Below are 27,828 nucleotides of genomic sequence, written 5' to 3'. Positions count from 1 at the left end.
ATAGATTTAAAAAAAAACTGTTGAATTCATAATATGAATGATATTCAAATCCTAACTTGAGTGAAAAGAATTTTTTTTACAAATTGAAATTGTATGTAACCAAAATATGTTTGACAGCATATACTTCATTTTAAGTGAAATATAAAGGCAATTCGGTGTTTGACTGTAACATACGGGGGGGTGGTCTCTTTCGCTTAAAGTTACGGCAGCCGCCCGCGACCTGACGTCGGGGGGTGGGTAACGCCGTCGCTCCAAACTTATAAGGACGTCTAAGCTGTTTCATACATCAATGTATATTTATTCCTCTCAACAAGATAAGTCTCGTTGACAGGCGTTTTCTAATTTGTAAAACGAGTCGAAGTATGATTATTACTTCATTTCTATTATTTTTTTAATCTATGATATGACATTATTTTGGTGTGGATCGCCCCACGGCTCGCGTAATGCTGTGGGATCATTAGAGTCGAAGCACAAAGTGAGTACTACAACTACCTTGAGATATGAGATCGATGTCTCACTTGAATTGAAGTGACGGCGGTCCAAACCTTTTTAACGGATTGCATGACTGTTTATCTGCAGAAACAGGTTCTTTGCTGTCTTGAGTCCGTGCTCGCCCACCTGTCCTAGTGACACTGGAAAAACCAGCAGGCCACTACTAGTCCCTCCCCCCTAAAAAAAAGACCTAATTTTGGCTCACATCGGTGTGACCTCATTCCTTGTGAGATATTTTCTTAATTTTTGATTACACAATGTTATTCCTTCATAGTGAAAAACTTTCGTGTGAAATACGTATTGATTTTGAAGTAATGATTCTGATTTGCTATATAAATTGATTGGCGTTCTTAGTGAAATTATACAACATGATATATCGTAACACCAGTATGCTTAGTGCGAGTTTTTTTAACTTCTCGATCGCGTAGATTCCCTTCGTTTGCCGCTTGGGGCGCTGTTTCAATTCCATACAAATATGAGTTAACTTTTACATTATCGAGAAGTTAAAATACTCGGATTAAGCACACTGAAGTCAAATAGTTAAGTGTCAAGTGCCCAATGTCGACGTCCCTACTCTTTGGCACGTACATTTATTTATAACAAGAGGACTTTTTGGCGGGAACGCGAGGAGTGAAGTTGTGTGATTTGTTTTATTTTGTCTATTTAGTGTTTCTTCGAGTTTAAATGTGTAATAACGGTGGTTTATTAACTGTTTAATATCTGTAAAAGTGCACAAATGTGGGAAAATGAAACAAAGCCGCTGGACGTAACTTCTCGGGATCCTCCAAAAAGTCCACTGAAAAAATCTTAGTAAATGACCATCATTTTACTGAGATTATATTTCATCCCATATCATCTAATTTCATTTCATTTAATTTCATCCCAGTTGATTAATGTCTCAAGTTAGTCATCTTCATTTTATTTCACTCCATATTATCATTTTTCATAAAAATAAGAACATACATTAAAATAAGACATGTCTTAAAGGTCTTAGCTACCAGGTCATAAAATCTCTTTAAAAAAATATATATTTATAACAAGATACATTATCTATCAATGCGCCTCTTTCAGCTATAGTTACATAGTTATTGTTTTGTTTTCTACAATACATAGATTAGGGCTGCGAAAGAGAATTATTTTCGGTCGGTTATTGATGTTGGCGTGACGCCCGTTGTGCGGCGCAACAGTTGGTTAGACCGTTTCACAACTTGTTCGCAGTTCGCTCGTGCTGCTTCGCTTAAACCTCACAATCTAATGAATTTAATCATTAAGAAAATATAACGATCAATCTATACTAATATATAAATCTACAGTGGTTTTTACGGATGTTCCGTTATAACTACTGAACCGTGCATCCGATTGACTTGAAACTTGGTATCCATGTAGAAAATACATGTACTTAATGGATAGACTAATATTTATATGAGTGTTAGACTCCCTAATAATAATGACAATAATTAATAATGTTATTTTAAATGCCCAACAATGCGGGCGAGTACGGCTAGAGTATATAATACCTAATATACCGGTAAAAGTCTATATTTCCCAAGAGTATACATTTACCGTAACATATATAAACTTGACAATTCCAATGTGGCTTCAACTAAAAGTTGCTGTTTAAAAGTGTTTCGTGTTAGTTTTAATGATACACTTACGCTTCATCATTCGCGGGATAAGTTGTCGTATCTATCAAATACTAGAGGTCCCGCAGTAGTCGAAATTCGACTATAATTAATTGGAATTGTAAGTTTGTACACTATTATGATTGTATTTTATACTTCTATAATCACAAATTTCGCCAAGACTACACTATAAAAATATTAATAAAGACGAACAATATTTAATCTATTCTCAATTTGATCATAGACGTCAAGAACAAAAGTTTGACAATAAATAAATACTATGCATGCGTGTGTGCGTCTAATACATGGTATGTAGTGTGTATAATGCTTTCTTTATTGATTTAATGTATCTTTTATGCATTATTTAAAAAAAAATATTAGCATTGTGCACTTCTTCTCTGTATTCTCTATAAGTGTGGAAAATTTCATACTCCTCCATCCGCGCAATTTTCGTAAAAAGGGATACAAAGTTTTTGCTTCACGTATTAATATATAGATTCTTAATTGTTTGATAGTTGATTCGTACGATGTTCTACTTTTATTTCGTAGATTAGCATTTTTCCATCAGCTGTCGGGAGCACTTTGCTTGCGGTATCGATAATGTTTACAGCACGAGTGATGGTTGCCTATGAATTAGCAAGCTCGGTTAAGAGATAAATGTGTTATTCTGTATCAAGTTAAGGGGAATAAGAATTGCAGACTTATTAAAATTTTGTACGCGTCACATATAATGTTGGTCCCCTAACGTTCCTCGTAAATATGACATAAGTCACATGAGAGTCTTCGCGCCATCTCTACGTGGTGCCCTCGTTAACTCGCTCCTGCATTCACCAATTCATGACCTACCCTCGTTTCTTATTAATTTGTGAGATAAATATGTTTTTAGTTCAATTGAAGCTTGATGGTATTTAAAAAAGTATTTAGTGAAATTATTTGTAATATAAGACATGTAACTTCAGTAATTTAAAATAATGCGCAGTTAAATTTAATGAATACGTAAAATAGAATAGGTAAAAACCTTTTACTATTTCATTTTACATTTAATAATTAAAGGTTATCTTAAATAAATTCGCCTTTTGCAGCCTCCCTCGGTTTTCTATTAAGCTTTTCGCTTCTTTGCCTTTTGCATCTACCCTATCTATATTTTTTCCTCATAGTTAATTCGGTAACAATCTGATTCTCATCTAATCCATTTTCCAAATATGGCCTGCCAATTTCCACATTAACAATTCTGACCATTCTTACAAGGTCACTTAATTTTTGTATTGCTCTTATAGTTTGGTTCTTTATTTTGTCTTCTTAACTCTTACCGTTGATAAACTGTGTTTCTTTTCGACTTAATTCCCTAAAGAGCTTGTTTGACTGCCATACGTATTGTAGTATAGCAATTTTAAACTTTTTTAATTTTTATTATTATTAATTTATTTAAATGTCTAAAACTCCAGAATGTTTAGTCGAATCCTCTTTTTGTCTCTGTGATGGTTTTGAACGTAATCAAACTGCCCAGTATTTAATTCATATAACCTTTACAAAATTAAAGTGTATCTTTCAAATTATTTGATGTAAACAATTTGAACAGAAGCGTCGACGTCTGCCGTCAAACAATGTTTATCCACGCGCTCTGGACGCTTCGAACTTTTAATTAAAAGCCGAGGCCACGTCGCCGAGATTAAAGTTGGAAATCCAAATAAAATTCATCCGCAAAATACAGTCGCGTATTTTCTCAACTGTACCCGCGAAATTCGACTGTAGAGTCGACGATGCAAATCACGTATTCCAACAAGCAACACTCAAAATCGTACTTTATCACTGAACCCGTAAAGTTTACTTCTTTTTTTGCTACCGAAAATGTTCGTTGTCCGGGTGGAAATTGATTCTCTCCGTAACGTAACGTCCTAAGTTACGCTTTAGCTCCAGTCTAACGTGATCCTCTGGTTACGATGAATATCTCCTATGTGTTGTTCTTGCCTATACTTGTGGGGAGCGAGGTAGGTCACCGTAAGCTGGTGATTACAAAACGCGGAACAGTTACTTTATTGTTGCGCCGAGGGGCAACGAGTGCTCACGAACTGGTGAGGGTGCACCATTACCGTTAGTAATGAGTTTGATCCCTATGAATTTGAGAACAAATTATACTGCGTCACTATAAAGCAGTTGAGACGATAAGCGATGCCGTATATTGTAAACTACTTTTTGCCCGCGACTCCGTCGGCGTGGAATAGTTACTTTGGCATAACGCTAAATTTTACCTCCACTTCATTTACGTAGAAAGTGACAATAATTTTGAATTATAGAATGTTAAGGAGCTATTTAAACCCCTATTTTGAAACATTCTTTATTGGTGCTTCACTTGTATTGACCTTACCGTGATGTTATATAGCCTATTATATATATTATTCTCAATATCTCATATATATTCTCAATAAATGAGCTATCTAACACTGAAATAATTTTTCAAATCGGACCAGTAGTTCCTGAGATTAGCGCGTTCAAACAAACAAACTCTTCAGCTTTATGGTATTGATTGAAATAATTTTTCAGTTTCTTCAGCATCTGGGAGACCTTTGTCATTAGGCGTTCCTAGTGTTTCGACGGCGTATGCAGATGTCGCAACATGTGTTTGTTGTCGGCGCGGGGGGTTGGGGGGTTGGGGGGCATCGCCTCTCTGTAATGGAAATCTGCTGACGCGACTCACTGTGACTTCGGTATACGGCAATGGAAATGGCGATTTATCAGTAGATTTTCTAAGTGAAATATTAATTGCAGACTGAAATTATTGGTTCGTGGTAGTAATTATATTCCCCAGTACCATTAGATATTTGATATCTTCAAGAAGCGAGTGCATTTGCATAATCGACTGCGATCTAATTGATTGAATGTTGTTGCTGGTGCTTTGTGAGTGTGATAATGGTGTGGCGGGTAGCCATCATACAACGCAAGATAATTGACAGATGCCTGAATCTCGCTTGCGACATTTTCAAGATAAAGCGCATATATACAAGTTCCGAACAACAACATTCGGACCGTCGGTCTACCGAGCAATATCACCCGCTCGGTGAAAGATCTTCCTTTTTTTTTTTTTTTGGGATGAAATGGGAAAATGGGATCCGATTTAAAAGATCCAAGTTGGCGGTGAGCTCGTTGGCTATGCAATTTACTGAAATAACATGAATTTCATAATAGGTAAAACATTCTTAATGCGATACCTTAGAGTTTGCAAAAAAATACACACAAAGCTTTCACAAGCGTTTCACAAATAATCTATCTATCCATATATCTTCTATCTATATATATAAAAATGAATTGCTGTTCGTTAGTCTCGCTAAAACTCTAGAACGGCTGGACCGATTTGGTTAATTTTGGTCTTGAATTATTTGTGGAAGTCCAGAGAAGGTTTAAAAGGTAGATAAATATGAAAATGCTCGGAATTAAATAAAAGTAACAATTTTGTTTTTCCTTTGATGTGTCCCCCGTCGCCGCGTCGGGCGGATTCCTTTTGTTTGTTTTATGTTTATTTTATACAAAAGTTTTAGGTCTTTTATTTATCGATTGAGGCACTACGAAGTTTGCCGGTCAATAATTGAATTTAATGTTTCCGAAGCGAAGCGAGGGCGGGTCGCTAGTATCACTATAAAGTTTTATTTATCGATTGAGGCACTACAGAGTCTTCCGGGTCAGCTAGTTATTAATAAAAAGTTTTAGCCCTGTACAAGACAAGCCAGCGCCATATTACAAACGTAAAACGCTTAAAGTTTACAAGTTGGGCCGTCCATCGAGGTCCCGTGTCTGCCCGCGTCGAGAAAGCGACTCCTACCACCCCCACGGTTTGCCAGCTATTGGTGCTGCTTATAAATAAATTCATATGGACGTATTATATTGGGACGATTTTGTACTGAGTGAGTATACGGTGTCCGTTTGTATGATTGAGAAGTTTCAAAACGTATAGTGTAGCACAATATGTCTAGGTAGGTAGTAGGGTTGACTTTGATATTTATTTATTTATTAAGTTGCACCAACAAAATTATCACCAATACACAAAACATTGACAAACTGACAAAAGTTGATTGATTGCTTAAGATTAATTTATATGTAATTGGAAAATGATTCGCGACAGATTTTTCTTGTAAGTTGTGAGATAATTAGAAAAAACATTTATTTTAACTTAAAATTAATTCAGCGCAATCGGGCAATTCTGAATGAACATTGACGGAGACCGCGCTACCGTGGACATTATTTTAGTCCCAAAGGATTCTGTTTAAGGAAGAGTAAGCACTTAAATTCAAACGAATATGTGTGTGATGTGGTTATAGTCGCTTATGAGTTTGCGACGCCGGCTCGAACCTATCATGCTTCGAGTTTGGCAGCCGGTCCTCCTCCTTGCATCGTTCTCTTCATCCTGGGAGTCGTGACCTCCAACTGGTAGTTTTCTGTTGAACACTTTACTGGTGGTAGGACCTCTTGTGAGTCCGCACGGGTAGGTACCACCACCCCGCCTATTACTGCCGTGAAGCAGTAATGCGTTTCGGTTTGAAGGGTGGGGCAGCCGTTGTAACTATACTGAGACCTTAGAACTTATATTTCGAGGTGGGTGGCGCATTAATTTGGGCTGCAGTAACCACTTAACACCAGGTGGGCTGTGAGCTCGTCCACCCATCTAAGCAATAAAAAAATAAAAAAGAACTCCGGAATTTTCATCTCTTTTCTTCCAAATTGTCAATTAATGTATTTATTTCCAAAATATTTAACTGACGTGACGGTTAGGTGTGCCCTCCAAGTGGTACTGAGTTGGTTTGTCTAGTAACACATTAGAAAACATACAGACGCCAGTTTTCTATTGTATTTGAGACTGACGTCGTGTCTTATGGAGGGCGGAGGCAGTCAGCTTGTCTATTGACTTTTGATAACTAATGGGCTTTAACTGTCTTTAACGTACGACATTACAAGTTTTAATTTTCATTAAAAAAACTGAACCTTGTGGATACTTTTCAATTAGAACTCATTCATTCTGTTATTTCGTGTAACCAAATTAAATCGTTTCTCTGTTTGTACTAAAACATTTAATATAAAATATCTATCTAAAATTTCAATTACACAAAACAAAATATGCATAGTTAAGTTTGCGCGCCAATTACGTGACGTCGAGAATCTGATGTTGTTTTTAGTGATTTCGAGTTAAACGGTTTCCTAAAGTTTTAATCTTTGTTTCTCCACATAAAAGGACAGAGGCACGCCCGTTCTAATATAACTAGACGATGACCGAGCTTTGCTCTGTTTTTTTTTTGATAACGCCATCTTGTTGTGTCTTCAAAGCGGTTAGTTGCCCTCAATTAAGAAAAATAGTATTATTATTCGCCAATAGATGTCGGGAAGAGTTGATTATTAAAAAAACACGAATAAAACAACATTTTCTGAGAATAAATCGTGTAGCTAGATCGATTTATCGCCCCCGAAATCCCCTGTATACTAAATTTTATGAAAATCGTTGGAGCCGTTGCCGAGATTCAGATTATATCTATATATTAATACGTGAAGCAAAAACGTTGTATCCCTTTTTACGAAAATTGTGCGGACGGAGGAGTATGAAATTTTCCACACTTATAGAGAATATAGAGAAGAAGTGCATGCACAATGCTAATATTTTTTTAAATGATGCATAAAAGATACATTAAATAAATAAAGAAAACCTTACACACACTACATACCATGTATTTGACGCACACACACATGCATACTATTTATTGTCAAACTTTTGTTCTTGACGTCTGTTGTCAAATTGAGAATAGATTAAATATTGTTTGTCTTTGTTAATATTTTTTATAGTCTTGGCGAAATTTGTGATTATAGAAGTATAAAATACAATCACAATAGTGTACAAACTTACAATTCCAATTAATTATAGTCGAATTTCGACTACTGCGGGACCTCTAGTACAAGTTAATATACAAGAATTGCTCATTTAAAGGTATAAGATTCCGTAATGTGATTGTACCACAGCTGTGAAACGTTAACTATATATAAATACAAAACATCATAGTCGAAAAAACGTACAGTGGCGTTTCGATAATCCAGTCTGTTAAGTTACATTTTATATTTAAACACCGGGATCTCTCCACCTTGATCTTATAAATCCGAGAGCACGTTGTACCTTTTTACCGGTCCGGCGAGTGTCAGACGCACGCGCGCGGAAGACTCTTCTAATGCATGACGACTTAATGAGTAATCTAATGTAACATATTGACTAAAAAAATACATATTCTGAAAATAACGTACAATATGCGGCCAAAGAGAAAAGTAAGAATAATACAATAAAGTCACGGGTCGTTATCTTCGGCGTCTTTGATCGGTAACATCTGGCGCGCGTCGTCTCCGAATGAAGACAACAATAAAAACAGTTTTTAAATAAACCACATTGAGAATACAAAATGTATGTTCTTTCGTTTTCGAGAATCTTACACATATTTAAGAAGTCACACACACCACTATACACCGCTACACAACGAACAGTAAATATTATGATGATAGTTTTGCCACAACTAAGATTATATAAATATGGTCTGAATTTCAGTCTATTAACAGCTTGGCAATCCCCTTTTTTTGTTACGATGAGGAATCTCACGGTTTTTACGGGTACCTGGCCGGTTTATGCCGGACTTCGCGCTTGTAGTGGAAAAAGAGAAAGAGGTCGCGAACCGAGGTCCACGCCCTCCTCCAATTAGTCATAGGAGACTACGCCTTTAGAAGGCGCGCTGGGCTAAGCTCGACTCTCGCCAAACCCGCCCAGCTTAACGACTACCGACTAAACCTGGGGACTTCTCCCTCTCATCGAGGCGACTCGTGAGGGGCGCACTGAAGCCACAGCGCACTATCACCCGGCGCTCGACAGACAGCTTGGCAACCCTAAAACATTCAACAAAATACGTGTAATAATTACATATACATATATAACGCACACGGGCGCACTTTGTGCCGCAACAGACAATTAATTGCGCGACCCTCACAGGGCTGTCGATAATATAATTTTGTGTGACGAGCATTGTTCCGGGCCGGGGGCAGCTGTCATGGCGCTGTTACAGATTAACAAATTCGAACGAAAAATAGATGGTGCATTCAATGGTTATTGAGAGAGAGTGAAGTATTTTGTACATTGTGGATTTTATATTGTTTTATCGCGCATTTAGTGTTAAGTGGAAATGGAAACAAATCTACACCACATTGTGACTGGTAATAGGACGTCTTGTGAGTCCGCACGGGTAGGTATCACCGCCCTGCCTATTTCTGTCGTGAAGCAGTAATGCGTTTCGGTTTGAAGGGTGGGGCAGCCGTTGTAACTATACTGAGACCTTAGAACTTATACCTCAAGATGGGTGGCGCATTTACGTTGTAGATGTCTATGGGCTTCGGTGACCACTTAACACCATGGTTGGCTGTGAGCTAGTCCACCTATCTACGCATTAAAAAAAAATAAAAAATTGTGAATATCGCCGCCAGTAAAAACATGCAACAGAAACTGTTCAAAGGGCAGAACAGTCTTTATTGTTTCAATGTATCTTCGATTTAATGTCTCAGGCCAGCCATTTGCTCTACGGTTAGCTCCGATGCTACATAACACTCTACTGTGACCAGTTCACCAGTGACAAGTATACCTATAATACATAAAATAAGTAAAATTGCCAACATCACCTCTCTTTTCCAGCAAGGCATGCTGCTATTTTTTAAAATGTGTCTATCAGGTTGTTTGCTGATTGAATTGTTATTAAAAATATTTGTAACATTTGTCCGCTCTACGGAACATTTGTGGTAGACAACACAGATGTAAAAGGGATGGGGAGAGGCTTGTCGCGACTCGAATTAGCGCTTCAGACTGTATTAATTGCCGGTCGACTGACAACCCTCGCTACGTAGGGCTGCTGAGGATTATTGTACAGGCAAACCTGTTCAATGCGTGTTTCAGATTATTTGAAAACGAATATATTAATGCATTCAACCATTGGCCATTAAACCTGACCATTTCATTAATCCAGTACTAAAATTTACTAAAATATCAATAGTTAATAGTTTAATGAAAAAGGGGGTTCCCAAACATATTCTGGCTACTGCCCTCTTTGAGAATAAATTACTTTTTACTGCCCTCATTTTTTCACCTACTTAAAAATCACTATAGCGAGAACTCAGTCGGTGTCTAAATATCCTTCTAGACGAAATTACAGATCGCCTCCCAAGCCTATACAACGCCCCGTTTTTTTCTAGGTCTTTTACCGCCCCCCTTTAGGCCTACAGCGCCCACAAGGGGGCGTTATCGCCCACTTTGGAAAAGGCTGGTTTACGGGCTAACCATTAAAGAACAGAAAGAACCATTAAAGAACATTAAGTTGTTCACGTGCTGCAGTGTATTCGGCATTCGCCCCGCGTCTTGTGGCTAGCTAAAACCATGAATACATTTCTTAATGACTAGAATTATTAGTGAAATTCGGTCACACTGTGACTATCGCTACTCGATTTGTTGAAACCACTCGCGCACCAACTACAGAAACCTCTCCTTACATCACAATCGGATGAATAGTTTAACCCTTGGCGATCCTAAGACTAACGTAATATAAGACTGTATGTCCAATACGTGGGGACTCTGGACCTCAAAGGGTTAAAAATGCATGCTAACAGGCTAACGTGCATATAAAGAAACATTTTCATTTAAACAGATAAGTAAAAACGAATAGTAATTACGGTCATGACAGATTTGACACGCTCAACTAAGGTTGATTGTACGAGTGGTCCGTCGGCGCGCGGGTCAATTGTGTCCCGTGAACCACCCGACCCCGTTCAATTGATTCTAAACGTTTTATTGTGTTTTATGTTCGCGTGCTAGTCACTTACTTCTCTCTTACGATTATTATTCGAGAATTTTATTTAGTATCTGTCACGTAAGACAAAGAAATAACACTATTAGGTTATTCTTGCAAACTTGCCAGACGCCAAACATTGCCGACAGTCTGCTAAATGATAAATTAACACGTTAATTTTTATGTATTTTTTTTATTGCTTAGATGTGTGGAGAGCTCACGGCTCACCTAGTGTAAAGTGGTTACCGGAGCCCATAGACATCTACAACGTGAATGCCGCCACATATCTCGAGTAACGAATTTGAAGGTCTCAGTATAGTTACAGCGGCTGCCCCACAAGAGACCCGTGCGGACTCACAAGAGGTTACCACCAGTAAATCACATACATGGTGTAATCACGGTCCCTCCGCGGTGAATGCCGCCACCTATTTTGAGACATCGCATGAATATGGCTGATGATTAACATAACAGTCACATGTACATAAATATGCTCGCCTACTTCCACTGGTCCGCACGTGATAGGTATTACCATGCTGCCTATTATCGATCGATGTCTATAAGACCCCAGGAAACTCTTGCGCCATGAGCTTGTTCATCCTAACGCAGGATAGAACAATTCGTCCTCACAAAGATCGTATTTTAATTTACATTTCTGTAAGCATGTCAAACTTGTTTGCTATGTCTAGCAGGTTTCTATAGTCAGTAGTTGGCTAGGCGAGGACTAGTGACGCGCGGGTCCGACCCGTGCCTAACCTCTGTCAATTGATCATAAACTCTATTGTGTTTTATGTTCATTGTTTACGATGGAATGGCGTCATTAATTCGATTTGTATGTGTGTGTGTGTGTGTATGAATCTGCGGCGCACACTTACGAACGTGACCGTGGGTAGAGACGTCCGTTTTCTACGACAGCTAGAGCGCGAATGAAGGTTACAAGTAAATCACCCTAGTGTTGTAGGAAATGAATCACATATCTTTTTAGTTTAATAATTACCATTGAGCTGAAGATACTAACACTATGGACTTACAAACGACTTTACTACTTCTTGTCAACACGTATCTTCTTTTGCCATAAAAAACTTGCCATAAATAGCCTAAAGTTAGTCTTATATCGAGATGCTACATGATTATAATCGTGCTGCATTTCGACAATAGGGCGAAAGGGTCGGATATTCGTGGAATATTAAATCATAGTCTAAAAGTCGACCCGATCTTTTCCTTCTAATATTTTCTAAATGAATAATCTATATATTAAATACGTAAAGGAGAAACTTTGTATCCCTTTTTACGAAAATTGCGCTGACGGAGGAGTATGAACTTTCTCACACTTATAGAGAATATAGAGAAGGAGTTCAGAATGTTAATATTTTTTAAATTATGCCAAAAAAATACACTAAATCATTAAAAAAACATTACACACACTACTATGTATTTGAAGCACACACGCATACATACTATTTATTTATTGTCAAACTTTTGTTCTTGACCTCTGTGATAAAATTGAGAATAGATAAAATATTGTTTGTCTTTATTAATATTTTTCTATAGTGTAGTTTTGGAGAAATTTGTGATTATAGAAGTCTTTGAAAATAAAATCATAATAGTGTAAAAACTTATAATTTCAATTAATTATAGTCGATTTTCGACTACCGGGCGACCACTAGTATCAATAAATTGAACAGATAAAAAAAAACTTGTCTATCCACTTACATAACTCTCATTGACGTGTATACTTCTGGACGAGCAGAGGGGCTCGGGTCGCGGCTCTCCTCTTGGCGCCCGATCAATTGATCCTCTCAATTTGTCTGTAACAAGCATTTTAGTAAATAATTATATGCCTCAGTTATGCTTTAATTGTTGTGTAAATATTTATTTTGAAGAACAATGGGGTCCTAGTTGTGCTGTGCAAGAAGACAATTTGATCGTAAATGGTCAGACAGCGTAACCGATCCTTAGGGGTTAATGGAACTCATAAATAGTTTTACGTAGCTGTCGCCGCAGAAATAGGCGGGATGGTGGTACGGATCTATATGACCCACCGTAAAACGGTTGGTTTTATTACAAGTATTTCTGTTCATTAATGGTGCCGATAATTTTAATTACGTGATTACTGTTTGGGAAAGGTTGCCACCCGTTACAACGAGGTTTTATGGCGGTATTTATAAAATATGGTTATAAAATGTTCAAAAGAAGCAAACATGTCCTTTCAATATCATGCGCATAACTTCTATATACTGCATGATGAATTGAGGCCTATACGCTAACGCGTAGACTAATGCAGAGTTAATATAACAACAGTAACTCTTCAAACGCAGTTAGAAGAAGTGTTTTACGGTGCTAAGCTGTGCCCTTGTTATTGTTGGTGTCCGATGGGCGATGCTCACCACTTATCGTGAAGCGGGCAGCTATTTAGTTTGATTTTTAGGAGCTAACAAAAAGATCTTTAGACAGTCGAGCTGTTTTAGTTCACGGCCCATAATATCCAAGAGTATGTAATTGAAGATATCTTTCTTTTTTTTCAGGGCTACCGAGCAGCAAGATCCCGAAGCGGGCTGATCTCGCACCGAACAAAGGCGGGCCCTTTGCGGCAGCCCTGCGTACTCTAGCGAAAAACGCTGGCCCCGAAGCAAAGGACGGTGAGTCGCTTACTGCAGTCTATATCGCCTCCACGCTTAGGGACTGGGGGATTGTCGAATATTGACGGATATTGCGGTCGGCTCAAACGCGCAGTATCTGAACGCACGTGTATGTCACACGTCCATACATTGTCAAAATTATGTAATATCTTATCTATATATTATATAAAAATGAATTGCTGTTCGTTAGTCTCGCTAAAACTCGAGAACGGCTGGACCGATTTGGCTAATTTTGGTCTTGAATTATTTGCGGAAGCCCAGAGAAGGTTTTAAAGGTAGATAAAATATGAAAATGCTCGGAATTAAATAAAAATAACAATTTTGTTTTTCCTTCGATTTGTCCCCCGTCGGACGGATTCCTTTTATTTGTTTTAAGTTTATTTTATACAAAAGTTTAGATATTTTATTTATCGATTGAGGCACTACGGAGTCTGCCGGGTCAGCTAGTATAAAATATATATTTGTTTTACTTACACATATAATATGTAGCACGCTTCCATCCAGATAGCTCACGACGTGATACCAGACTGTCATTGTTGTAATTTCGAAAAAATTACTGAAAATCATCTTTCAAGAAACAAAAATGTACACATGAATCCGCGAGTAATCTGCAAAACAAATACACGGCACATAATAGGTTCGGCACAATCTGGTATTGATTAGCGATTTTGTTTCTTAAGCTAGAATTATTATTAAGGGAGCTCACTGGCGAGCTGGCGTTCACAGATCAGATCAAAGTGTGCGCCCAGCCTTAAGCACGATACAATTTAGGTGATGGCCATTTCATACTCCAAATAAGGATTCACAATGGTTTCGCGGCCGATATATGTCTGTATGTGGGCAAGGCAATGGGATTGGCACGAATGCGTTGGGTACATTCTGCTACTTTTTTTTTACTTACGTGGGTGGACGAGCTCACGGCCCACCTGGTGTTAAGCGGATACCGAAGCCCATAGACATCTACAATGTAAATGCCGCCAACTACCTTGAAATATAAGTTGTAAGATCTCAGTATAGTTACAACGCCTGCTCCAGCCTTCAAACCGAAACGCGTTACTGTTTCACGGCAGAAATAGGCAGGGTGGTGGTGCCTACCCGTGCGGACTCACAAGAGGTCCTACCACCAGTAAAGCAAAGTAACTTGAGGTCGGAGATCAGTTTTTGTTTGCCCACTACTTCTCTATGAACAGAGTTCTGCTCCTGCTTATATGTTTCCCAGGCTCCGTAGGACAAGAGACTTTCCGGTGAGATTTCTTAAAATTAATGTTTTACGAAAATTTTATTATCTTTCGAGCGACACTACGTTTTATTCATATTTCGACAATCCCTCAAGACCAAATGTCCTTCTCTTAGTTGTCTTATTTAATTTTTGTTTTATTTTTCTACTTTCAAAAGCTATCTTCTATCAAAGAACACTTGTTGGGTTATTATTACTATAACGTCCGCGTGTGTTTGTTTGTGTGTACGTGTTTACTATTTCCTTTCCAGATCAATTAATTAACTAAAGCTTTCTCTTCAAATAATATTTTTATCATTAATATTAATACTGATACTATAATAATATTATTATTTATAAGCCACATAATCAGACTTACTTCTCCATTAAGTCCATTGTCTTTGTAATGTTTGACTAAAGATTAACTTTTGTTTTAGATCATAATATATCAATTTAATTTTAAGTATTAAAAAGATCTATTGGAATTTAAAACTATTTTGTATAGTGTGTTGTTTTTTTTTTGTTATATTGAATTAAGTACCATACTGTAATAATTGAAAAAGAAAAAAAAAATGAAAAAATATTGTAATACAAAGCGATCACGTTGTTTTTAAAAAAATACAATTCCATAATATTTGTGTGTTCTCTCTCGTACATTGTCTTTCAAAAAAAGGTAACGAACGTGGAATATATAATAAAAAAAAAAAAATCACCGACATTGTCGATAACGAATAGATAATCTTTAGTCAATCAAATCATATTTAATGCATTTTGTTATTTCGTTCTTTTTTAATAATTACACATTGAGCTCTTAATTTTGCAAACAGGATATAAAATATGCTTCCCTTGAATTGAGAAGTAATTGATAATAAAGTCTTAGGAAAACTCAAGATACTGTTTCGAATTGATGTAAAAAAAATTGCTATTATTTATTTATTATTCAAATCAAATCAAATATTTTTTTTTATTCAACATAAATGAAAGTACACACTTGTTGAACGTCTAAAAGAACTACCGCCAATTCACAAGAACTAGCCTCCGTCCTGAGAAGAACTGGCAAGAAACTCAGCGGGCATGTCTTTTTTTTTAACGTTAGATTTTTTTAAATATTCATTATTACAAGATGTATTATAACAACAATTACTGCAATATTGAAATGCCCGGAGCGAGTAACTTATTCCCACTCATTCATTGCCTTAATAAGTACATCAGCAAAGCCAGAGGAACAGCTGAGCCGCTGTCTACTATTTCAATTTTAGCGGAAATCGGCTCTGAACGTTCTATTTAAAAGCACCCCCACTACACAACCCAATTGAGACCTACAGATCATGTCTCAGGGTAGACTTACATCGTCGTGTCCGATAATCACTTAACAATAAATGGGGCGTGAGCTCGTTCACCCATCTAAGCAATAAATAAATAAAAAATTTAGTAATAACAAGTAAGTAGGGTAATCATTATGACTATCTACCTACAGGGAATATAAAAATACTGTAACATACGCAAGTATGCCTATACATTGAAGAAATTTCTATGAGCAATATGACCAATTTTGTGTAGTAGTTTCTTTCCGTACATGGTTGCCTAGAAGAGATCGCTCTAAGTAATAGGGCGGCGAATTGTAATACTTTTTAATTGTTATTTTAACGGTCACTGCTCTTGTTTTGTATATGCACTTTTTTGTCTGTAATTTTAATGAAACTTTAAACTCCCAATTTAAGCAGATTCATAATATTATCAAATTACATGATATTGAAACAATAAGCTTACTTTGACGTATATTTGTAGTTTTGTGATATTATGTTGCAGGTATTACGTTTGTAATGAAACTTTGTACATAATATGTTGGAACTTCAGGAATGATTACTGCCATAGTGCCATCAATTTACACCAAGAGTAGTTCCAATGAATGAGTTGGAATCATACATCAAATGGTTTTTCGTTGAACGTAGCCTATTTTCAATAGTAATTTATAAATACAAGGTAGAAGACATTTTCTGAAGAATCCAAAAAGATAGTCCTCAGATTAGACCTAGAGTTATCTAAATGAGGTTTAGAAAAATTGTGAATCATTTGAGTTAATATTCAAAGTTTCAAGCGCCGCATCCCATTATTGTTGGGCGTCTCCAAGGGACCTCTGACTTCCCCGTCAGGCCTTTGTTTGTGGTGAGCGTAATGGCTCAGACTCCTACGGACTACAGGACAAGCGCAATCTCAAACTAATTTTCTTGTTCTCTCCCACGTACAATTTTAATAAAATGTATAATGTCCCAACAATGCAATACAACTCTGGTCAGGCTGTACTTTCTGGAACATATCGCCAATAGAGAAGCATTGCATCTCGCCAGCCCGTTCTGACCGATCCACTTCGCGATCCTATTCTACTATTGGTTGAGGACGATCGCAGGGAACTTCTTTTGTTAAAGGCTTTAACTTCATCCAGACTGTCTTACTGAGGTGAATGGATAGGGAATGACAGTATTCTTGAGAGATCAGTAAGACTTTTTAAAATTAAAAACGTCACGCTTTCAAAGTTATGAGCTGAATGTATTCGGACACGCGCGGGAGTGATCCGAGTAGGGCGTCGCTGAGCGTTGTAGTGTCCAGGAGGTGGAGGCGGCGTCCCGAGCTCGGAGACCAAGGACAAGCCCCCGCCGGCGCAGCAGAAGCGAGCCTCGCCCCACCACCTGCCGACCAGCGGGTTCCAGCCCTATAGACCGGACGAGAGGTTGGTTATTGACACGTTTTGTAATTAAGAAAACTAGTGGTCGCCCATTAGTCGAAATTGGAACATTATTATCAATTTAAATTATAGGTTTGAACATTATTATGGTTCTATTGACTAAAGACTTTACTTCTATAATCAAAGATATCGCCAAGACTATATAATGTATTTTTATGCATAATAAAAAAAATTCATTCTGCACTCTTTCTCTATATTCTCTTGAGGTCTGGGAAAATTCTCCGTCCGCGCAATTTTTGTAAAAAGGGTTACAAAGTTTTTGCTCCACGTTTTACTTTACTTATATAGATACTAATACTTATATATGTCCTGCTACATAATAAATACAATAGACTTCCTCATTCATTATAAATAGGTTGGTCTTATAGGTATAGGTATTATAGAACTTTAGAACATAGACATCACGCAGGGTGCACGGTATACTATGAGCAGTAGACCGCAGACAGCTGCGTATATAGAGCCAAGGTGTAAAACTGAAAGAGTAGGATTGACGGTGACGTCCTGCGGGGATGATCATTTATTCGGTAACAGTTTGCCGATGACCCACGTGACATTGACTAATTACTGAACCTAATGGAAGCCGTATTATTGTCGGAGACGCCGAAACGAGAGGCCTAAGTCCTAATAGCCATCAAATTTTTACTAGTGGTAGGACCTCTTGTGAGTCCGCACGGGTGGGTAGGCACCACCACCCCGCCTATTTCTGCCGTGAAACAGTATTGCGTTTCGGTTTGAAGAGTGGGGCAGTAATTATACTGAGACCTTAGAACTTATATCTCAAGATGAGTGGTGCATTTAAGTTGTAGATGTCTATGGGCTCCAGTAATCACTTAACACCAGGTGGGCTGTGAGCTCGTCCACCAATCTAAGCAATAAAAAAAAAGTATTGTAGTTGGGTACGCCTGCATGCAACTATAAAGTGAACGGTTGATGTTGCAGATTATCGCATCCTGCGGCGCCATCGTTTCCACTGTTGGAGCCGTCTGCCTATTCGCCGTACGCCCACCCCAGTCTGTATTCTAGCGCCGCCCTCCAATACAGGTACAGTTTGTGTTTGCTGTGAATAGGACAAATAAATTAGCTCAGGAGCTCCTTGATAATGAAGCGGCAGGGGTTCCAGATTGCGCCCTCACTTCGTTAGCCAAACGATATGTACAGTAGGCGCGCGAGTTTATGTCCATCCTGAGGAATGCGGTAGTTCTGTGACCTAGTTAAATATGGTAATGTCGATAATGTAAACTTAAGGTAATTTTGCAATTTAAAAAATAAAATAAATGTGATAAGTAATTACTTGTTTATTTCTAATAGAAAAAAATATTTTTTAAATTCCAATTCATTCACTATCAAATGAAAAAACAACCGGCAGATCAGAGTCGGAATCAGTATGTATCTTTTTTCAGTAGGTTTTTGAAGTGAAAACTTCTTTAGAATCGTTGTGATTTCAAACCGGATGCAACGGAAAAAACGACAGGTAGGAGACACAAATACAAAGAATGAGACAGAAATATACATACTATTTAATACAGCGCCATCTGTGAGATTTTTTAATACTAACGTGTGTATGAAAGCTCTTGTAGTGAATTTTAATTTAGGATTATACGTGAAATTAAAATATCAATTCACAGAGGGCGCTACCTTACAATTATTTACTAATGACAAAATTTTACATATACTTAAGACGTTTAGGATAATTGTATTTTAATTTTGGAAGGTTTCACTTCTACCACGTGTGAATTGCACACATTTTGTTTTTTTTCTATCTGAACTTGTTGGAAGCGGAATAGTCATGGTTAAATAATACAACAAACAGCGTTAGGGTAAATTTTCGATATCGATAAGCGCGCGTCACAACCGTCAAGGACATCACTCGACGTCAGACAAATGCGGGGAGGCGGGCGGAGGTGGGGCGAGCTGTCCCCCGCGCGTCGCCTCCGGCCCCGATGGACATGAACTCGCGCGCATACAGTATCTCCCACACATAAAAGCTTCGTTTTTAGATAAAACATAGAACAGGTTTTAACTAAGGACACATGTAATGACAGTTCTCAATAATTATATATCACTGAACACCGATTTACGCTCACCTGTAACCACTAGTCTTTAAGGAATAATTCTTCTGTTTCACTGTGCTTTTATCTTCAATTTATATCGCTTTGTTTCGCTTTAAGCTCTCGACTAGAACTTCGATTTGTCTTTCTGTACATATGTCGCACGCAACCTTTTTTTTTATCCCTACCTATTCGTCGGTAGCCTAATGAATAATATCAATAGTGATATAATCAAATGGGTGTAATGAGTGTCAACATGTAAAAATTCATAGGCACGTTAAGTCAGAATATGGTCAATTTTCTTTAGCGGATCGTTTTACACACATTCACGTTAATATTGTTGGGCCATTGCCGATTTCTACACAAGACTATAGATATATTGTTACAATAGTATATCGAGCTACAGGCTGGCCTGAAGCTTCTCCCGTAAAGGATATTAGCGCAGAAACAGATTTTTTTTATCTAAATAAAAAAATCTTACTGAACAGTTGATCGTTGTCAGATCACTAGTTCCAATAGTGTTTTTATGATAACGGTTTATTTCTGTAGTCAACCGATAAAGCGTTCCGGTTCGTGTTGTGATACCGTAAAGTCGCCGTGGCCTAAACGATAATACGTCCAAGTCCCTTTTTCGACTAATTAAATACGTAATCAACACATACCAACATAATGTTCACGCATTACATGGTTTAATTAAAATGAAAACCGCAAAAATTTTAATTTTCGTAAATACTGGTGGTAGCGCGTCTTTCCAGCTCACGTCGCTACCTCTAACCACTTAATTTCGGGTGGACAGTAAGCTCGTTTACCCAACCTATCAATTAAAAACGTAATGGTAACGAAGCTAAAGTTATAATTTGCTCTTTTTCTATAATTTATTTCATTGAAATTATGTATTTCCTTATTTTGCTACACTAAAGCAAAGCCTCGTTCATTAGTTAAAGTGATTTCGTTTCGATCCACCAGGATAGCAGCAGAGGAGCAGATGTACTTGGAGCGGGTGTTCCGCAGCGGGGTCGGGGTGGGCTGGCTGCCGCCCTACGCGCTGTACCCGCCCCTCGCGCCCCCGCTGCCCCTCGTCCACCCGCACGCGCACGCACACGCGCACGCACTGCACGACGAGCGCGACAAGGAGATCGCGCTGCAGCGGGAGCGGGACAGGGAACGAGAGCGGGAGCGGGAGAGGTGAGATGCGTCCAGCATTTACAAGCCCGGATTAGTATAGTAGAATAAGCCAACTGTTTTTCCAAAGCATACCAAAAAAGCTCTATGTACACAAAGTTAAATAAATCGGGGCGGTGACACAAAAAGGACTTTGATATCTATGGGCTCCGGGATGATTATATGAATGTTTAATGAGAGGATACATAGGGGGCCAGGCTCGCTGTATACGTGCTGGTACATTTGCTTGTGATACTTTTGTGCTTTTATTATTGTTAGTTCGATGAGATCTGAGACACGTAACTAAATCTTGTGACGAACAGCAGGACTGATTATTGATGGGATCTTGACAGGCGCTTCGACCACAAACAGTAAACAATGAACATCGCACTTTTCTTTTTCAGGGAACGAGAAAGAGAAAGAGAACAACGCGAAAAAGAACAGAGAGAACGCGAGCGCGAGCGTATGCACCGGGAGAAGGAGTCCCGCGCCCGGGAGGCCGTGCGCGAGGAGCAGCGGGCGCTGGCGGCCCTGCACGCGCACCCGCACCTGCTGCCGCCCTCCGTGTACTCCCTGCCGCGCCCGCTGCTGCCGCCGCCGCTGCTCTACCGGCCCGCCTACCGCCCCTACCCGCCCTACGAGCCGCGCCCGCACCCGCCCGCCGAGCCCGCCCGCACGCCCACCCCCACCGCGCCCGCACCCGCGCCCCCCGAGCCCGCGCCCTCCCCCGCCAAGCCCGACGAGCCGCCAGGTGAGGAGCCCGCGCCCGTCTGACCACCACAGCGCTCGGGTGTGTGACGTCAGCGCGCGTGACGTCACGGGGCGCCACCCGGACCTACACCCGGAAACTCATTTCGTGATCGTTTTATGAATATAATTAACAAAAAATCTTTTCAGTTGAAATTATTCTAATTTATCGATAAGTGTAATATAATAGTGTTTATACATCGTGCTCGATATTGTTATGGGGACACGTCTTCATCTCGCGTTACATAATGGCGATAGTTGAGTAACTTTTAATAAATTTAATAAAACTGATTACAATAACAAAAATCTAACAAAGACTGTAGGATATTTTTGTTACCAAAAACGAATTACGTTTGATTCTCTGCTAAACTTTAGTTAAGAAGTAGAAAAATTTCACAGAAAATAAAAAATTAAATTTTTAAAAATATTTGTATAAATAGAAAAACAACAGAAGCTATATGGAAATGTACATTATCTTACATAACAATTAAAAATGCCTCTAAAACAACGAAATTAAATAATTACAAATACCTAATGAACACACTGCCGTTTTATATACTTCAATTACTATTTACACAAGTAAGGAACTATTGCAACAAATTTATTGTCGTATAAAAATGTTTTTCTAATGCGAAAAATATTTTTATGAAATCACTTGTTTGTTTAGTCCTTCGCAACGAATTGTCGGTCGCGTCCGGAAACATTGAAGGCGTGCTTCTGACAAGCGTACAGCTGTATTGTCGTCCTGATGATTGCGACAGTGTAAGCCACAGGGCCCCTCGTGCCGTCCCCCTCAACCCGATCCCCCCGGTCCCCTATCCTAGGTCCCCTCTGCCCGGTCCCCCCTCGTCCCGAATCCCCCACATCCCGGTTCCTAAAAGTCTAATTTTATTCAACAGTTTTCTTGTCGACTATCGAAACTGCTTTTTCTTATTTAAGGACCTTGTTTCCTTAACCGTAGAGTTCACAATCGTTATGGCAAGTGTAAACATCTGCCACACGCGCCTTACGCTGTCGCCAATCGTCTGTTGTTTGAATATTATGGTGATTTTGGCCTATCTGTGTATCTGTGTACTCGTAACGAGCGCCGAGTGTTGTGCTGCCAATAGATTATCGATTTTGTTTAATCGATAATGTTTTTTTTTTTGTATTTGTGCGACGCAATACAATGTGTCGTTGAATATGTTGTTATGATTTGTAATTAAAATAAAGATGTACACGTATCTATCTACACGTCTCTCTGAGCCGACATCGGTCGGGTTGAGTATTATTCTGTTATCGATAAAAGATTATTTATTTGAAAAATTTGAAAAAAAACTTCGTTATATAAATAAAAAATCTTTGATCGATAAAGAAGCACGATATAAAAAAAATAGGGTTATTTTAATAAAAAAAAGTAATTCACTACGCTTATAGTCATTTCGAAATTGTGACCGCGAAGTAAGTAAGGGTGCGCGCGGACGACGCTGCCTGGAGCATCGCGCCGCCGCCGCGCCGTGTGTAATGTACTTGTGTATAAATATTAATTATTAATTATAATAGTCCCGTCGTTTTTGGTATATAATTTTAATGTATTTTCGCACTTGATCATGTAATGAATAATAATAATAATAATAATAATTTGGTGAATCGATTCCCGAGAACGAATCGGTACATTGGCTTTGATACTTACGGATTTTAATCGATGTGTTGAATCGATTTTGTTTTTTGTATTCGTTCGCGGCTCTATGTTAAGTCGTCTGATGTTATATATCTATATTGAACTGCGTTTGTGATATGAGGTGCCGCGGCAGCACGCGACGCAGCATCCGTCGAGCTATTCATTAGGTGTTCAAATAGTTTTTTTTTGTAATGTTTTTTTTTTTTTTCGTTTCGCATTTATGTACGCGGACGTGCGGGTCGCGGCCCGTGACGTCATGTAAATATATAATTTAATAGTTAGATACGATGTGGACAATACCTAACAAGTGAATGAGATGAGAAACCTGATTTTATTGAGAATACATTCAATGAAATTAAACAAAAAACTTTTTTTTTCATTGCATGCTTCACCCGAGAGCGTCAAGCGAGTGTGTGACCTAAGTGTACCGGCAATATAGATCATATTTCTGTAAAAAATTGATTTCAGACTTGCTCGCATGACCCGCATCAAGTGTGCTTTGATGCGGGTCATGGGGGCTGCGGGCCGGCGCGGGGTTGGGGGGGGGTGTGCGCCTCATCTCCTAATAAATACGTACTCCGCTATACGTTCTCGGTTATTTTGTTGATTTTTTATTTATTTTGAACCTTATCCCCTTCCCTTCAAGGCTTATAATAGCGCATGTAGTTAGCGATGTATTGTTGTATGCTTTGATAGATGATTTATGTTTGATGAACATATCTTTAGATGGGTAATGCGATGTTTGTGAACTCCATTCTCTAATAATTGCCATAGTGTAATTCTGTAGAGCGAGTCGCTGTAGGTATCCGCGGAGGGCTCGGTCCCCCGGTCCCCGGCTGGAATGTGGGGCGCGCGTACCAAAACTGATGAGTTTTCGATAAAACTAAAAACTCTTCAATATTTCAGTTAATTTTTTTTATTGCGTAAATGAGTGAACAATCTCACGGCCTACATGATTTAAAATGATTACCGGAGCTCATACAGGTCACATCCCGAAAGCTGCTACATATCTTGAGACATGAGGTCGAAGTCTCAATTGTATTTTGTAACGGGCCTAGCCTCAAACAGAAATGCGGGTCTGCTTCAGAGCAGAGATATAGCGCTGTGGTACCTTCCCGCGCGGACTCACGACGCACCCTACCGTCTGTGAATAATTGTGACTTCTTTTTATTTTTTACAGCTTAGATGGGTGGACGAGCTCACAGCCCACCCGGTGTTAGGTGGTTACTGGAGCCCATAGACATCTACAATGCAAATGCGCCACCCACCTTGAGATATAAGTACTAAGGTCCTCAAGTATAGCTGTAGAGCAGATCGCGGGTCCAAGGATTTTAGGGCCCACCCACTAAACGACTCCCCTGCACTCTTACACCCGACGTCCGATCTCCGTCCGGGGTCAGAACCCGGTCAGAGTAGGGGGGTTCCCGCGGTCAACCAGACACGCGGCGCCACCCCGAGGACGCACGACCGACGGGTCGGCGAGGCGATAGTCGACGACCAACGACGTCGGTCTCCGCGGTACGGCGGCCCTACCAGGCCGCCCGGGCCCCAACCTTTCAAACTGAAACGCATTACTGCTTCACGGCAGACATAGGCGGGGTGGTGGTACCTACACCTGCGGACTCGCAAGAGGTCCTACCACCAGTAAACGTCATTATGGAAGTCATAGTTAATCGACCTGACACTTCATATATATGAATAGGATAATCCCGGACAGTTTGTGCGATCGGATCTAGTGCAATGCATCGCGGTGGATAAACGTATTTTAGGCTGAAGGCAATATGTATATTAAGTTAAAATCAGCTGACGCCTGAGGTCATTGACCTCGTGTGGCGCCCAGAAATGTTTATTTTGATTGTCAATTTACGAAATAAGCCCTTACTGTTTAAAAAGGGTCAACAAGTGTCCCAAATATTTGCTCAGCCTTCCAGAGGTAGCAGTCAGGTTGTGGTGTCTACAGCCGGTAACTTTACCATCAGGCGGCGAGCGGATAGGCAGCCATGGCTATAAAAAATGAACTTACTATTATGAGTATACTCTTCTTCTTCTTCTTCTTCACAGACGGCCACTGCTGGATATATTATAATATGAGTATAATCTATCTATCTATAAATATAAAAATGAATTGCTGTTCATTAGTCTCGCTAAAACTCGAGAACGGCTGGACCGATTTGGCTGATTATGGTCTTGAATTACTTGTAGACGTGCAGAGAAGGTTTAAAAGGTAGGTAAATATAAAAATACCAGGAATGAAATAAAAATAGCAATTTTGTTTTTCCTTCGATGTGTCCCCTGTCGGACGGAATCCTTTTGTTTGTTTTAAGTTTATTTTATACAAAAGCTTAGGTCTTTTATTTATCGATTGAGGCACTACGAAGTCTGCCGGGTCAGCTAGTCATTTATAATTAACTCTACAAGGTAAAGTTTGGATATAGTTTGTTACTACCGTCTTAAAATAGTTGCGCAAAACAAAAAGTTGCTTAGCGCAAGTTGATTCATTTAAGTATGACATCATCTGGAGCCAAAATAAGTGATGGTAGTGGGTAGATCTGCATTAATAAGAAATGACTTCCCATTCCACATGATGCGTTGTGATTAGTGTTTATGTTGACGAGAAGAACTGACACATATGATATAATTACTTTGTGATTTCAATCATTGGATGATCGGTTTCATTTATATATTTACTAAGACATGTAAGGTTCAGTATATTGATTTTTTTATTGTTTACATGGGTGGACAAGTTCACAGCCCACCTGGTGTTAAGTGGTTACTGGAGCCCATAGACATCTACGACGTAAATGCGCCACCCATTCTGCGGTAGGCAGCGGCTTGGCTCTGCCCCTGGCATTGATGAAGTCCATGGGCGACGGTAACCACTCACCATCAGGTATGCTCGTCTGCCTACAAGGGCAATACAAAAAAAACCCACCTTGAGATATAAGTTCTAAGGTCTCAAGTATAGTTATAGCTGTGTTGTTGCCAGCTGTGTCGTTTTTGCCTTTTGGCTGTTAGCGGGTACTATAGTATTATTCCCGTGAAGTATTGCTGTCCGTTTTGGGTAACTCTGTGATAGATTCTGGAAACTGAATACCGTTTTCAGATGCCAAAAATATTTCAACCAAAAAAGAAATTGCTCAATTTTCTCCTACCTAATCGCCTAATTGGTAGCATAAGGGGCTATTCCAACTTCGCCCGAACTGGTAGGTGAGCATAGGGGCTTAACTGAAGATCCGCCGAGTGGCCGCTCAGTGGGCGAAGAAATTGCTGTTTGAATCGAGTAGTATAAAAAGCGTAGACTGGATTCCTTCAAACTATACATTTTTCGGGTGTGATGTTTTACTGCACGATCTTATTCCCTAATCGTGGAACTCGGGTTTCTTCTTTGTTTTCTTCGTTATTTTCTTATAAAAATGGGCGCCTGCTTGTGCGATTTGTGTGGACTTTTCTAACAGCTATCTTTACATGTGTATGAGTGTGCTCTTAGTAATATGTATAGGTATCTCTAATAAAAATGAAAATGAAAACTCTCTTTTGACTTGTCTCCGCAGATAAAAGATGTTACTCCTTAGAATGCGAATTTTATAAGATAATGATGAGACAAAATCAACTAGTTATACAATTTAAAAACAAAATCGTCACAAAAGAAATGAACCTCTTCTCATCTTTCTGTTGTCTATCAGTCAATGTCACACCTTTCAAGAAACATTAGGGAATGTCGTCAATACGTTTGAAACATAGCAGACTGGCAATTTGTTGCAAACGTCAAACGAAGATTTTATACCTAAAACACGTACAAAATGCAATCACATGGCAAGGCCCATACCAAACTTACATGACATATCCAGGTTAAACGAAGAAATTAAGCCAAAGGACTCTAAAACAGTTTTAGACTTAGTTATCGACAATGTAAGAAGTAAGTCTTCTAAAGATTTGGTCTTCGGAACTTTAACGGGATGGATGACAGGCATAATGGTCGTCAAAGTGGGGAAAGTGGCTGCTTTTGGGCTAGGCGGGAGTGTGTTGCTCCTGCATATAGCCTGCGAGTACGGGTATATATGTGTTAACTGGGAACGCGTCAGAGAGTCTGCTGGTTCGAGTCACGTGTGGTTGGAGAAGCTGATAAAATTCGTTAAGAAGAACAGTTGTTTCTCTGTTGGGATGCTCGGCGGATTCTTCTTCGGCGTCGCGTCTACTTAATTTGGTTGAGGATTTTGTTCAATTATATATTGTTGAAATGTAATAATAGCTTTAATGTTTAGCTTTAGTGTTTTCTTTAACGAGGTGCGTAATGCCTGTGCGTAATGTCTTCAAAATTAGTTTATTTTCTTTAACCACTTCAAAGGGTATATTGCGATGATGAAAATAGTCAAATCAGACATTAACGGACTAACAAACCTCGAGATTTTAAGTGATACCCGTACCCCAGAGACACTAAAACTTAATACAGCTCTCAATGTAGTCTCTGAGGTGCAAGTTTGAAGTCTAATTAGCTAATAACTTGGAAAGCAGTACGGTTTACTTGAATGAGATTTGGACATTGTCGTTCACGAACATTGGCAACTGCAGAAGTACAGTCAAGACGCTGTCTACTACTTCCATAATAGATAACGCTGTCCTACCCTTTGAACTGGAAGACGTGAGTTACTTTGCTGCAGGACCGTTG

General features: G+C 39.1%; 2 protein-coding genes across 9 annotated transcripts in view; both read left to right on the top strand.

Moving 5' to 3' along the window:
* The window catches only part of LOC101742101 (uncharacterized), a 166,735-nt gene extending 139,312 nt beyond the window's left edge, over window positions 1-27,423 (top strand). For all 8 annotated transcript variants that reach the window (XM_038018077.2, XM_062674228.1, XM_062674229.1 and 5 more), the window contains exons 19-23: window positions 13,474-13,587; window positions 17,411-17,531; window positions 18,486-18,587; window positions 20,561-20,779; window positions 21,160-27,423. In XM_038018077.2, the coding sequence (XP_037874005.1) occupies window positions 13,474-13,587; window positions 17,411-17,531; window positions 18,486-18,587; window positions 20,561-20,779; window positions 21,160-21,529 (926 nt within the window). In that variant the 3' untranslated portion in view covers window positions 21,530-27,423. The remainder of the gene's footprint in view (window positions 1-13,473; window positions 13,588-17,410; window positions 17,532-18,485; window positions 18,588-20,560; window positions 20,780-21,159) is intronic.
* On the top strand, window positions 26,973-27,362 carry LOC119630051 (FUN14 domain-containing protein 1A). The gene has a single exon (XM_038018118.1). It carries the CDS (start codon window positions 26,973-26,975, stop codon window positions 27,360-27,362), a length of 390 nt encoding a protein of 129 aa, XP_037874046.1.
* Window positions 27,424-27,828: the final 405 nt, after the last annotated feature.

This window comes from Bombyx mori, chromosome 20, assembly GCF_030269925.1.
Source record: "Bombyx mori chromosome 20, ASM3026992v2".
Classification (NCBI taxonomy): Eukaryota; Metazoa; Arthropoda; class Insecta; order Lepidoptera; family Bombycidae; genus Bombyx; species Bombyx mori.
The sequence above is the reverse complement of the archived record's forward strand: the minus strand, read 5'-3'. Positions and strand labels throughout refer to the sequence as shown.

Bases quoted from the DNA above. Each gene is read 5' to 3' on its own strand.
- LOC119630051 (XM_038018118.1), top strand. From the start codon at position 26,973: ATGGCAAGGCCCATACCAAACTTACATGACATATCCAGGTTAAACGAA.